General features: G+C 34.3%; 1 protein-coding gene across 2 annotated transcripts in view; it reads right to left on the reverse strand.

Annotated features, from left to right (window-relative positions):
• Positions 1-139: 139 nt before the first annotated feature.
• The window catches only part of LOC128213737 (baculoviral IAP repeat-containing protein 6-like), a 44,545-nt gene continuing 30,005 nt past the window's right edge, over positions 140-14,679 (reverse strand). For both annotated transcript variants that reach the window (XM_052919767.1, XM_052919766.1), the window contains 7 exons: positions 12,738-12,818; positions 12,096-12,136; positions 11,328-11,465; positions 10,653-10,740; positions 9,770-9,887; positions 8,110-8,225; positions 140-7,160 (listed from right to left, as the gene is read on the reverse strand). In XM_052919767.1, the coding sequence (XP_052775727.1) occupies positions 7,053-7,160; positions 8,110-8,225; positions 9,770-9,887; positions 10,653-10,740; positions 11,328-11,465; positions 12,096-12,136; positions 12,738-12,818 (690 nt within the window). In that variant the 3' untranslated portion in view covers positions 140-7,052. The remainder of the gene's footprint in view (positions 7,161-8,109; positions 8,226-9,769; positions 9,888-10,652; positions 10,741-11,327; positions 11,466-12,095; positions 12,137-12,737; positions 12,819-14,679) is intronic.

Raw genomic sequence — 14,679 nt, forward strand, 5'->3', positions numbered from 1 at the left:
AAAAAGTTCTTGCCAAGTTTAATAATTTTGCATGACAACCAAACAAGGCTTAGTAACCAGCTAACTGGATAAAATCATGAAACTGGCTAGAACTATACTAAAATGTTTCCAGGCAAAACTATAATAAGGAAAACAAACATATACTTGACAATTTAATTTTTAACAATTAAGTCAATTTGATCTGAAATTTTAACAATGATTCATAACAAAATGCATAACATGATAAACAAATATCCAACATTCTACAAAATGTAAACAGACATACAAATATACATGTATTGAAAACATGATTGTTTCTTTAAACAACATACAATACACAAACAAGACTCCTCCATTTAAGGTAAGCCATCCATCATTGAGATAGTGCATTTAAGATATTAAAGCTGCACTCTCACAGATTTACCGTTTTTACAACTTTTTTTTATTTTTTGTCTTAGAGTGAGCAAATTTTTTGCGTAAATATCTGCAAACAAGTGATAACGGTTTAAGAAAACTGCATAAGACATTAATTTTTTAACTTAAATATAAAATTCTGCGATCTAATTTTTTGTCAGCAGTCTTATAAAACTGGTTTCCATGGATTTTCGCAAAAAATTGCTCGTTCCAAGGCAAAAAAAAATGTCAAAATGTTCAATCTGTGAGAGTGCAGCTTTATCATCAAGATTATTTTCAGGTTCAATTTGCACTGATAAACCATTATAGTATTATCATATTTGAAAACACCATAACGATGCTGCTATTATGATATATTAAAGGGAGGTAATCATACAGAATTTTACTATGATTATATAGCAATTTTATTTATTTGTTTCTTAAGAAACACAATGTCTATATATTAAAAAAAAACTTTCAGTGAATACTTTAAAAAAATATAATATTTAAACTTAATATTTTGTAACTTTAAAATGCATCTTTACCAATAGCATGTCTTTGTATTAATGATGGATGGATTACTTTAAATTACAAAGTCCATTTCATTTTGAAACACAAAAGTGTTCTTAATTTTCTTGAATTATAGACAAATAACCATTTATCAATGAATAAAAGCATGCCATATTTATTTGTTTAAATGTATTCGTATGCAAAGAAGCCATCCAGTAAGCTATTGATCAGTGGCTAAATTTCATTATAATGCAATTACCGTACCAACCAATTACTTACTGGACGGCTATTACCGTATGAATAAACATGACGCAGAAGGGAACCTAGCTCCATCAGAATATGTATTCAATAGAATTCAAATTCTTAGACATACCTCAGTGATTCCATTCAGTACATTTGCCAATTAATTTTACAGTCCAATCAAAACCAGCCTTCCCCTTAGTCATGCCTCAATGATTCAATTCAGTTCATTGGTCAATTAATTTTACTGTCCAATCAAAACAATCCTATCCTCAAGACATGCATCAGTGATTAAATTCAGTCAATCAAAACACTCAGATCCTACTCTATGAGTTAAATTTAAGTTGGCTATTGTATAGAGCCCCTGGTCTCTTAGTCTTATCAAAGTTGTTAGTTAGAGGTTGTCATTGAAAAAATTAGAAAAATACAATAATGAACAAAATGTCATCTCTTTAATGTTCATAATTGAACGGCTGAAGGATGTCCAGTATCATATTATTGTTACATGTCATTGTGCTTATCACCAGCATCCTCATCATAGATACAAACTTAGTACTTATTCCTAAAATATATATTTAATATTATGTAATGTAAATATCCCAAGTAATGTAAATCTATATGGTTTGTTGATGTAAAATATGATTATTCATTAATAAAATTTACCATGGAATAAATACCAAGCATGTATACATGTATGACAGAAAAAGCTGTTTGGTCCAATTGAGGGTTACAATTACTATCAAGGCTTCTTTTTTTGGTCTGTAACAAATTCCATACTCTCTTGCAAACTCCACGCAGAGTTACTTCCCTTACAGGACAGTAATCTCAGCCACCATACAAATCATGTGACCATAAATACCCACATTAGACATCCTTTAAAAAAATAACATTTGTTAATGTAAATTGACAAAAGTTTAGAGCTTTGGTAAGACTTCATCACCAGATAACCCCGATACACTTCTGTGCTACGCTTCATTGGGTACCATGGGTGATTTGGCTAAGAAATTATCATAATCATGAATAATAAATGAGGCAGTTAAGTTCCGCAAGGAAACCTCCCCGGAAATCTGACTCTCACATATGCACAGATCCTCATACTAACATTTTCCCGTAGAAAAAGTATTCTGGCGTAAGATTGAATTGAACTCAGTGCCGTTATCAGTTCAAATTTTATACCAACCACTTATACCACTTGCCTACAGAGACAACTAGAGTTGTCACAGGAGTAAAGAATACCCCCGAATGCTGCCTGGACACAGGAATGGCACACTATTTCTTTGAAGAGAGGCCATAACTCTGAGGTTATTTTACACTCCATTTCCACTTATCATGCCTTACCAAAGTGTGTTGTTTAGTTCAAATCCATTGAGTAATCAAGAATATGTAACAAAGGGCAATAACTCTGTAGTTAGCTCAAATAGAGCTATGGTTCTTGTACACTGCATTTCCTCTCATTGTACTTAACCATTGCGTTCAGACATATTTTGAAAACATAACATAACAAGGGGAGATAACTCCAGTCAGGGTCATGTGACCTGTACCAAATTCACAGAGGCGAAAGTTTACAACATGGCCATTAATTTCTGAAAGTTTGATAAAGATTTGTTGAATAATAACAAAGATGAATCCCGGACAGGGCTTATTTTGCCTACTTTAACACATCAAGGGGAGATAACTCTGGTCAGGGTCATGTGACCCGTACCAATTTCACAGAGGCGCAAGTTTACATCATGGCCATTAATATCTGAAAGTTTGAAAAAGATTTGTTCAATAACGACAAAGATGAATCCCGGACAAAAAAAAAACGGACGGACAGACAGACAGACAGACGGACAGACGGACAACCCGATTCCAGTATACCCCCCCCCCCCAAACTTTGTTTTGGGGGGTATAACTAACAGTTCAGAGTTATCTAACAGTTCAGAGTTATTGAAGAGTGTTTAATTGTCGTGTGCAATTTCATTGGAAGAAGAGTTGTCTCCCCTGCCTCATGCATATTCATATAATCATGATTTTGTCAGTCTTTTTCCCCACGGTATGTATGAAGTGTAACGCAAGAAAGTACTGTGGTTGCCAATGGTGAGACTTGAGCCCACCACAAACCATTCTCTGCTTCCCACAGTCAGGTGCGCTTACCTATGCTATGATGAATAACATGATTTCATGTTAGAAAAGTAAGCTTAATTTCTATACACTAAAACTTTGCAACACTTTGCCTGAGCAGAAAGAGAAATTTTGGCAGTCAATGAAGCAGACAGTATGATCTATGATATCACAGTCATCCCCAGAGATCCAATGTCACAACCAATGAGAAATACAGAGGGACTTGTACAGGATGAGCACTAAATAGTTCTTTTAAGAACCAACAAACCAAAAACATACATAAAGTACTTAAGTTTCCGGTACTGAATATTAAGAGTATTGGTTACGCATTGTACAGTCGAACCCCGATGGCTTGAACTTGCTTGGCTCCAATTCCTCATTGGCTCGAACTGGATGTAAAGGACCGATTTCTTAATACTGAAGGTAAACATTTCCGCATGGCTTCAATTTTCCAAGGTTAGAGGCAGTTTGAGTCATCGGGGTTTGACTGTAGTATACAAAATCTCTATTCTAAATGACAATTCATCTAAAAAAAAATAATATATATAAGACATGTCAAAACATTTTACTGACATTTTGATAGTTTAACCAAAGCATGTATATTTTTATCTTGTATAGAAACTTATTTTTGACTGAATTGAAATGAACAATCGAATAAGGTCTAAAAAATAAATTGTGTGGTTCGGGTCACCCGACCCTACCTGGAAAATACCGCCGACCCTACTGTTTTTTGGTGGGACTTGCGAAAAAAATACACTATATCCGAGATTGACATGTCAACATCAGACAAGGGGCCATGGACCCGTTTGATGAAGAACAAATGTACGACATTCCTGTCAATTGAATGTTTTCTAATTTTAATATACCCCACCCACCACTGCAGGACAAGACATGACCCTTTTCACTTGTCATGTTTTTATCCAATGATGCAATCATAAAAGAAATAGTTTAAATAAAATAGCAGCTGGGCAAACATACTACTAGTATAGAACGGAAATATAAAATTCTGAGAGTTCTGACACAGGCTGGTGCCTGACAAAATGTGACTTTATTTTAAACTGGGACTGAAACCTGGGTCTGTTGCCATTGTACAGTTTATAAAATATTCCTAACTTTACTTCTTGGAAAATGGCAGAAAATGTTTTTGAGATGCTGAAGCAGGTCATTATTGTCATTTAATTATCAATATGTTTTGCTTTCGGAAGGTGTGTAACGAATGACAACGAAACTCGCCTAGCTCAGTTGGGAGAATGCCAGTCTATCAATCTAAGTGTTTGTTTATCCAGGAAAATCATTGTTACCGAATCTTGAGCCCCAGCAATATCCTAATGTAACTGAAATACTGTTGAAATGGGACAAAAACAAAGCAAACAAACCTGTACCAAACTAAAAACCTAAAAAAAAATTCCTTACCTACCCTACCTATTCTTGGGGGCCATGTTACCCTAACCACACAATTTATTTTTTTAGGCCTTACTCAGTTTTGGTTTATAACACCTATCCTATACAACTCGCACTTAGTATAAATACACGTATACTAGTAAACTACATTTACAATGGAGAGAAAAGGAATGCATGCATTCTCTACATGTAAACAAACTGGAGAATGATACAGAGTTTATTTTCACTATTTTCAGTATGGGTCCATGTCATGTCTGATTGGGAAAATGCCTCATTTTGACTAAAAAAGGAATTCCAATTTTAACTAGAATGCTTAAAAAATAGAAAGAAAAGATAAAAGGCAAAACAGTTTTGTTTTGTTTTTAAGAATTAACCAATACAAAAATGGTTTGGGGTCCAATGTTTTAACTAGACCTTTTTTGGATCGAAAAATTTGAAGTTTTTTTATCTTTAGGGAAAAAGCAAAATGTTTTAGTCTTGGAAATGGTGCCAAATTTGGGCCATTAAGTGCAACTTTACAACTACACAAAATATGAACTTAGAAATAATAATCAACTTAATGTGGTTTCATATGCCCTATCATGCTATAGCTTATATCATATGCTTACATTGTCAGCCTTAATAAAGTATTTTATTAAACATAATAGATTAATAGAAAATTAAGTTCAGACTTACAAATATTCATTTAAACTATGAGTCCACCAAGCACATTGGTTTAATTCAATTGAGTTTTAAGTCAAACATTTGGAAAAATATAATCAAACTCTCATTGCATGGCAATTTTTCATAGGCTGAGCACAAACTGGTAGTATGGCGCAGAATACGACGAAACATCAATACAATTATCATGAAATCTTGGGCCATATTCGGTAATGTCTTATGTCAGAGTTTGACATTCGGGCTCAGAAAACTGAAATCTTAAATGTTTTAAAATATAACTAATTATAACAAAATATATATACCTGATTGTAGAAGATTTGATTTATAACAGATACAGAGATGTTTACTATCTTTGCTCATGTTACAGCATTTTTACACCCCAGTGTGGTGTATTCCCATGTATTCAACTCATTCACAAGTGAGTCCACTATATGTTTGTTTTTCTGAGTCTGAGTCTGAAACTTAGACTCAAGACATAGGTGAATATGGGCCCTTTACTTGAAATACCTACTAGGCTTAGAAATTGTTATTACAAAATGAAAATATGAAACTTAACTGCCCTCTGAAAATAACATTTACACAATGGTCCATAAATGCAATATACATGTACAAGATTAGAGCAAAAAATGATAACAAATAAAGAATCATTAAAAGCTTAGAAAGTCCCAAATTTGTACAGGTTGGAAATTATACTGTATACCTACAGTAAACAGACAATGGCCTCACTAATCAAAACTTTATTAAAGTTAGCAACACCATTATGACATTGTTGTTGACTTTTAAACTATATGATGATGCGCTCACAAAGTTAAATATAAACAAGTACAACTGAAGCATTTCGCTCAGATCTTGTTAGAAATATAGTGTATCCAATAAACTTCCAGAACTGTAAAGATTTCAAAGAAAAGAACAATGACGTTAACAATGTTGTGAATTTTAACAAGGTTTTGAACAATCGGCCCAATTGCTCACTTACATGAACACTTAATTCAAGTCTATGTACAATGTATCACTTACACTATAAAAATCAAGAGTGCCGAGGGGTGTATCTCAACGCTTATCTGCTATTACTAAGTCAAAAAGGGGCATAACTCAACAATTATTAACACCAGAGTTATGGGCCTTGATTTACAAGAGTGTTTTGTTTTTGGCAACATGTGTGGCAAGTTTCATTTAAATATCTTGAATTTTTTTTTGAGCTATGAACAAAGTTGATTTACGAGAGTGTGTTTGTCTCTGACAACATGTGTAGCAAGTTTCATTTAAATATCTTGAATGTTTTTTGAGCTTTGATCAAGGTGAAAGATTTTGCACAACCATTGCAGTCAAGACACTAAGTCTATTAAAATACCTGGTCTTGTTTTCATAAACAAACAGACCAGCTAATAATAATACCATGCAAAACAAGGATAAACACAAGTGGTTGTTATCAACAGGTCTTTTACTGTGAACTTTGGTTCATTTAACCATGACACAAATGTGAAATATGACACTGCATTAGCACATTGTTAACAATTACCTACCAAAATGTATGGCATAAAATATCGGAAAGTTCACTTTGTACAGAACTGGGAAAAATCATAGGGGAAAATATGATTCATGAACAGTTTTGAGACTTTATTTTAGTGTTGAGACTTAATTCCAGTCTAATAAAGTCTAAAAACAATCGCTCAGCACTTTTTCACACTTTCTTAGTGGTTCATCACACTATTCACCAAGAGTTCGTCACACTTTTTCCACGAGTTAATTCTAGCCAGTCGTCCCTCTCAAGTCTTGGCGGGTGGGGTAAGCTTTTTCAGCTCTTTCTTCAGGCTGTGTGTTGCGGAGTCAAGCTGAGAACACTTGCCGCCGGACCGTGACCACTGCTGCATCTCCTGAAAAGAGGGCAATTGAATGCCAATTTTTCGTATTATACCTCACATGACATATACCAATGTTAAATTCTCCAATACCTATCATGGGCAATTTCGTACTGCCTTACACTGGCAGTAATGTTTTGCCTCGGATAACAGTATTTCTCTCCAGTTGACAATATGCACTGTCACACGGGAAGCCATGCGGTATTTATATAATGCAGCAATGATTGTAAATGCACATGTAGGACCGTTTAGTAGTGATGTACTGTGTACATTTTATATATCTGCTATGGACAAAAGCTCTCTTGATCAGTTTAGCGATGTACATATATTTAATTTAAAATCTGATATGTGCGTAAGTTCTGAAGAGCTTTTTAGGGATGAACGTATGTACAATTTATAATATGATATGTAAGCAAGCTCTGTAAAGCTTTTTGACAATGAATGCACACCTGTTTATCCTTTTAGCCATAAACATATGTACAATTTGGGCAAGGATGATATTGAGTAATGTAACCTAGTTGTGTGCTTGAACAACTGTGTAAAGTATGAAGTGTATTGAATGAAGGGTATTAGAGTTATATGTGAAAATTGCCCTAACACTAACCTTCTTCAAAAAGTCAAAATAAAAAAACTAAATCTTATCACTAAAACTTAAGTTACCAGATGTTAGTATTTATTAATTAGCTTTCATGTAATCTAGTTAAATCATAATCATGATTTGTTTGATTACAAAATTTATCATAAGTTGAATTGTTTGATTGTTTATGATGATCAATAATGATGTAATACTGGATGGATTTATATATCCGTAATAATGATCAAGAGCACAAAATCCCCCCTCCCCCTCATTTTTTTTTTCAAAGACGGTCAAAATCCTGTATATTTTATATTGGGGGGATTATGCCCGCATATGCAAACATTGCTAGGTGGTTTTGTCTGTCTCCTATTTATAACATGTACTAACCTGCAGTATGCTATCTTTCTTCAAGTGGAAGTGATTGCGTATCACACTTTCAAAGCCGGGAGGTGGGTGTTGCAGCATGCTGACCATTGCATGGTTGATACAGTGGATTCGTATACCTGGGAAAGAGAAAGTTATGTTTCAAACCAAAGAACATGGGAAATTTTAAAATTAAATGTACAGTAGAACACCGCTATTTCGAAGTCGTCAGGACCCAGCTAAATACTTCGAAATAACGATTATTCGAAATAAACATTGAGAGAAATAATCCGAAGTTCCACCAACGATTGTCTCCGAAATCCGGCGCATCCGAATTCTTCTCTACCGGCATCATGTCGCTTTACTCTCTTCCCCTTTACTGCCGATCCCGGTATCCTCCCGGGTTTATTACCGGGCCCTTCTCCAGATTGCTCGGCAGTGGGTCGAGTGAATAAAGCATCAATCGGTGTTGTTGTGGCAGACAGTTCGAATGACGATTTTACCGAAAAAAACATCCGTTATATACAAATAATATCACTCAACATTAATCACTCTATGTATTTGACACTGTTGTTTGCTCCATACACGCACCAATTAACCCAAGGCATTCCTTAAACCGCGATAATTGCACCTTATTATAACGTTAATTGGTCTGTCACGCGGATGTCAGCGTAGGTGTGAAAACACAACAAAGCGAGGAGCATGGGTCGTCTGCTAGCGGATTCGAAATTTACATCGACTATTATTTGTGCACAGTTTCGAATTCGAAATAAAGATTGATAAATACACGTGAAAAATGTATTTGGGACCGAATATTTAGTTCGAAAAATCGATTTATTCGCAATAGTGAAGTTTGGTTTAAACATTATTTTTTACATTGAATAAAGAAGGAAAAAAATCGGGACCGAAACCGAAGTTCGAAAAACCGATTAATTCGGTTTATTGGTGTTCGAAATAGCGGTGTTCTACTGTAACATGATTTTTTTTGTAAAGACTTAATAATAGCATCTCTAGCTGTTGTCATTGATCATCATTTTTGAAAAGAGATTTGCTCAAGGGGCATAACCTGACAAATATTTTAGCCCTAGTTATAGGACTTGCTACTCATGTCTAGTTATAGTGAACACGTCTACAAAGTTTCATGTAAATATAACATAAGTTCTGGCCAAAGACGATGACAACAACACCGACACCAAGGATATGACAGTAGCTTCAGTTAAATGTTTTTCTTAAAAACAATCCCAAAAAATCTCAAATATTGAATCAAATAGGGTCAACTGTTGTCCATCACCAACACCTTGATGTCATTTTGATTTATTGTAACATATCTTAAGAGAAGCATCATAGCCGTCTGCCTTAAAATATCGATCACATAAAAGGATCAACCATTAGATGTTTAACCACCTTTGTTTTATCATATTTCTGTTGCAATCCTTAGACATTGGCCTTTTTCCCTCTTGCCATATTCCATAGAAGGTTCATAGCCTGACTAGAAATATCAGTCAACTTAAAGGATCAGCAATTGAATGTATCACCAATGCTTTCATTATTTCATTTTATAATCCTTGCTAGGTTTTTTCATCTCATCATATTTTATAGAGGCTTAAAAATTCTGGTAAGATATGCGGATGAACAATTAGATCTATTACCAACACCTTCATTTTATCTTAATATCTAATCTTACTTTTGTTATAATCATCGCTGGCTTTTTTGCCCTCGTCAGACTTCATTGAAGCTTCGTAGCCGGGCTCATTGAAATATGGGTCTGGTACCAAAATCAAGGATTGAATGGATACCAATACCTGAAAAGTATATACACTGGAGTCATTGCCCAATTAATGTAATATGGAATGAACTATGGGCTAAATACGATTGTACCACATTTGAGAATGTTTAGTTTTCGTCTATACTCCCATATCGGAATGGTAACAAGTAGGCCGAGCTTAACTGTTCAATTATTAGTGTGTGGATAAATTACAGCGTTTTTTACTTATACCACATGCTAGTTATTTTTTCGAATGGTAAAAAACAGTTAAGTCACCCACAACCCTTGAGACTGAAATCATACACCCATGCTCAGCGCTTGTGTAAATTTTCAATAACTGAATTTGTGGGAGCAGTAACTATTCCCTAATTTAAAGCTTTAATTACATTAACTTGAGGCGGATCCAGGATTTGATGGAGCGTTACTTAGGGGCATAAACCTTTTGACTGGCGCCCCTGCCTCAGATCCGAAAATAATTTGGTTTTAAGTGTTGGAAAAGGGGTTTGGGGGTACTTCCCCAACAAAATTTATTAATTTCTAGTCCAACATGGTGCATTTTTAGCATAATTCATAACTCTTTTTCGCCAATATTGAAGTTAAAAGTGAACAAGGGCTATTTAAGGGTGCGTGCGCGCCGGGGATCCATTAGTGTTAACTTACAGGCATGTCAAATGATGGGACGAACATACATTTATAAGCTAGCCATGAATCATTCTTATCATACTCTGTGGAGAATAACAACTTTATATCTACAGTTAAATTCAAAAGTTGTGGGGTGCATGAATATATAAAGATACCTTACCTGTAGGACTGTGGAAGTTTTTTCATTCCATTGTTCTCCACCTTGGCCCTGCCATGTTCCTAGTAGAGATAGACACACCATACCACAGCTGTAATAGTAAATACAGAAAAGGGGCTTAACTTAAACCAATATAAGAGCCTATACCCAGTTCAGAGAGACACACTTGTAATACTAAAAAAGAGAATAACCCTGAAAGCTGTTAGAGTTTTTATTGGGTGGCCATTTTGTTAACTATATGCCTGAATAATAACTGAACAGCTGCAATGAAATTCCTCTACAAAATCATTATGCATCATATTGTTTAAAAATTCACATATAAGCTATTTATCTCATAGTTCTCTTTACCAACATGTTAATATAATTTTGGTATCATTTGAACAGGTATTATTAGCTGATTACGCATCTGTTTTATTAACGACTGAAAATACAGAAAATATCAATTTATTGCAATTTGTACTTTGTTCTTTATTTCAACTGACAGTGGATTAAGAATGGCCAATTTTGCAATGTTTCAAAACCAATTCTGCTCTTTTTTAATAAATCTGGCTATTTTTTTACACTTTCTCTAGACATTTAAACTCTTTCAAATATAAACCAAACATATGATGGTCTCAGTACGCATATGAAATTCACATAATTGAGTATCCGATATCGTAACACCGATTATGTTCTTACTTGTAAAGGTTTGGGTTAAAACGAACAGTGCCATTCCCTGTAGTTCGAAGGTTAACTTTTGGTGCAACAATTGGATAGGTAGCAGGAAAAAATATGTCAAACACAAAACAGCCATTGGAGTAGGGGGTACCTTCTGGCCTGAAATGTTAAGAGGGATTGGAACTATTTCTAACTTAAATGTTATGAAATGGTTAAGGATTAAGGATGTATGAATTTTTAGGTTGGATTTTCTAAATATGATTCATTTTTTGGATAAAATTTTAATGAAAGAGGGAAATATAAATGATCTGGGGCCATATTCCATATCATTCTTATCCTTATCCTTAGACACGCCTCAGTGATTCCATTCAGTCCATTGGCCAGTTATAATTACAGTCCAATCAAAAAACTTGGATTCAAATTTTAAAATTAAGTGAAATCTAAGGTAGGCATTGAATACAGCCCAAGTGGCCTGTTTCGATAAAGGTTTTAATCGTACAGTGAAATTATCCTTGTGTAATATTTTCATTGTTTGACAAAAAATTTTAATAATTGGAAATTTAGCCAGCATCTTGGATGAAAACACAGCAGAGAGGAACTAAAATAATTAAATTAATATCATCTGTGATATTATTACAGAAGTAAGATTTTTGAAGTTAAGACTGAAATCCTTTACTGAAACAGGCCCCAAACTTAAAAAGGAATGAAGCAAAGAAATATTTAATTAATAGCAAAACAGTTATTAATTTAATTTGAGTTCATTATGAGCATGTTCGTAACTCTACATACCCTGTTATTAGCGCTTGCATCAATGATATTCTTTCATCATCCTTGAAGAGAAACAGAAATGTGAGTAAATATGTTTAAGGTCATCCATCCATCGTTTAAACAAACAGGAGTATCGCTGCAAGCTATGGATGCTCCTTGTAAGTCCACTTCAAACTTGAAACAAACTTAAGTGTCAATACAAAAACCCTAAATAAAGCAACCAGTTAACCCTTTTTAATTAGCAAAAACATTTTATTTTTTCATGGACCCATTAGATCCAAGGAAATCAGCAAATCACAGATCACATCCCTTATTTAACTACAGTCCAACCCTGCTGGCTCAATCTTGCTTGCCTTAAACTGGATACAAACGACCGATTATCTTTACACTAATAGTTGCATTCCCGCTTGCCTCCAATTTTCCAAGGCTGGAGGTATTTTTGCAGGTCCCTGGGAGTTCGAGCCAACAAGGTTTGGCTGTATATTGCATTTTCAAAAATGGATCATAAAATGTAAAGCTTATTATACATCATATACCTATAATAAGCTTATATTAAGCATAAAATTTTCAAATTTCAATCAATCTGTCTCTTCCTGCATATAACAGTATCAAAGAATATGAAATAATGGCTTTAATGATGGCCGGATTTTCCATTCCACTCACCGTGCGAACAAATATAGATGAAGACAGATTCAGTGGCAGTGAAGACGACAATGATGAAAGCTCCTGGGCAATCCGAATCACCTGAAAATATACATCACATGTAAGCACTCAATTTGTAAAACAGCCTTGCTTCGCGTGTGCACATTGTAATGGGAAACACAAGTCATGAACCATCTTTGTTGTGAATTTCGTGGATAATTTTGGTTTGTCAAGTTTTTGGCACAACATTGACAAAATCACAGCAATGAAATACTTGCCTTTTTTGCAAGACAGGCAAGTATCAGCCAGAGGTTTTGAAAAGTTTCACTCTGACATGATTTTGTAAAGCTGCATTCAGTCATGAAAATTTCGCACCTTCAGCCTGACTAGCATTTTGACATAAGATATGAAATAAATGTACTAAATTCAACCCTGGGGCCTGATGTATGGTATGTGCTGGTTGACTGTATTTATTTTAAATAATCTGTTATGTTTTATATCACATGAAACGAATAAAAATGAAACCTATTTTGCTTTGTGTTATCATTGTATGGTTTTAAAGATAACCATCGCCATTTACACGAAAAAAAAATTTTTTGTCACTGTCAACAAACATGGTGGCCGAAAATGCCAGACAATTTGACATTTTTTCTATGCGTCTTTTAACCCAAAACATAGATTACAAGTTTTTTTCCCCGATTTAGCACATATTTTTTTCCCTGCGTCTAATACCCCCTATCGTCTTATAACCAGTCATTTACGGTAATATAGCAAAATATAAGTTTAAAAAAATCGACATTAACGGAAATGCGTCATAACAATAATAAACAGAAGGACCAGTAAAAAAGTTTGACATAACTAGAAAACCAAGATGATTTTGACATAATGGAATTCTACTTTATATCACATGTAAGGCCATGCAAAAAAAAAAAATCTATGTTCAGCATTATCAGGGTGAAAAGAAACAATGTTACAGGGCTCTCACTAGGCTGAAAATTTTGGGAGAAGTGACTTCTCCCTTCAGTCAATTTAGGGAGAAGTGGGGAGACTTTAGGGAGAAGTGATACTTTCCGTAACACCTGATACAAAAACTATGCCATACCACACACCTAAGTTTACATTCACATTCAAATTAATTGCTACAACTATATAAAATGTTCACAAATAATGTATCATTTTTGGCTCAGCAAAAGTGTATTTGTCAATGTCACATAGTTTATCTCCAAATTACATCTAAAATGAATCAAACACCAAGACAGCTAAGGATTTGAAACAATCAAAATGACCTTATAAATGAACTGTCAATATAGTAGGGGGACGAATCTTATTTTGGTACGTTCGGGATGGGTACGAATGTCACATTCAGCTATGCTGTTATATGCTTGTCTCTGGCTAAATAATTTTCAATATGCTGACATTTAAGAACCAAATGACATTTAAATCACTGTTCTTGATGAAATTTTAACCAATACATAATGGGAGGTTGAAAAATATAACTCGGAAAAATGTTCAGACAAAATGGCGATCTCGCCGATTTTTTAAAGTCATCAACAGGAGAAAAATACTGTAAGTAAACACTACATAAAGCAAAAAAAGAAGATATTTTTGTGTTTACAAATATTTTTTTATCATTTCATTTTATCATGAACAGTTCACTTAAACCAATCAAATATTTATTGATACGTCATGTTATTGATTTTCTTAGCGCCACCTTGCCGATGGCCCGAGATGGTTATGACCGTCTGCTTCAAAAGCAACAATGTTTAAAATGTCTTGCATTGTTTGTTCAATACATATATCAATTACTTTTTAACTTCTTTAATGCTTAACAAGATTTTTCATAATTATGTCGCCTTTTCAATCTGATTAAAACAAACTTATTTCATTTGATCAGGGACTTCTCAATGTACATTCTGATTGGTTGACCATCAATAGCTCCGCCTACTGGCGATGTTTTGGTAAT

The sequence above is a fragment of the Mya arenaria genome, chromosome 13 (genome assembly GCF_026914265.1).
Source record: "Mya arenaria isolate MELC-2E11 chromosome 13, ASM2691426v1".
Classification (NCBI taxonomy): domain Eukaryota; kingdom Metazoa; phylum Mollusca; class Bivalvia; order Myida; family Myidae; genus Mya; species Mya arenaria.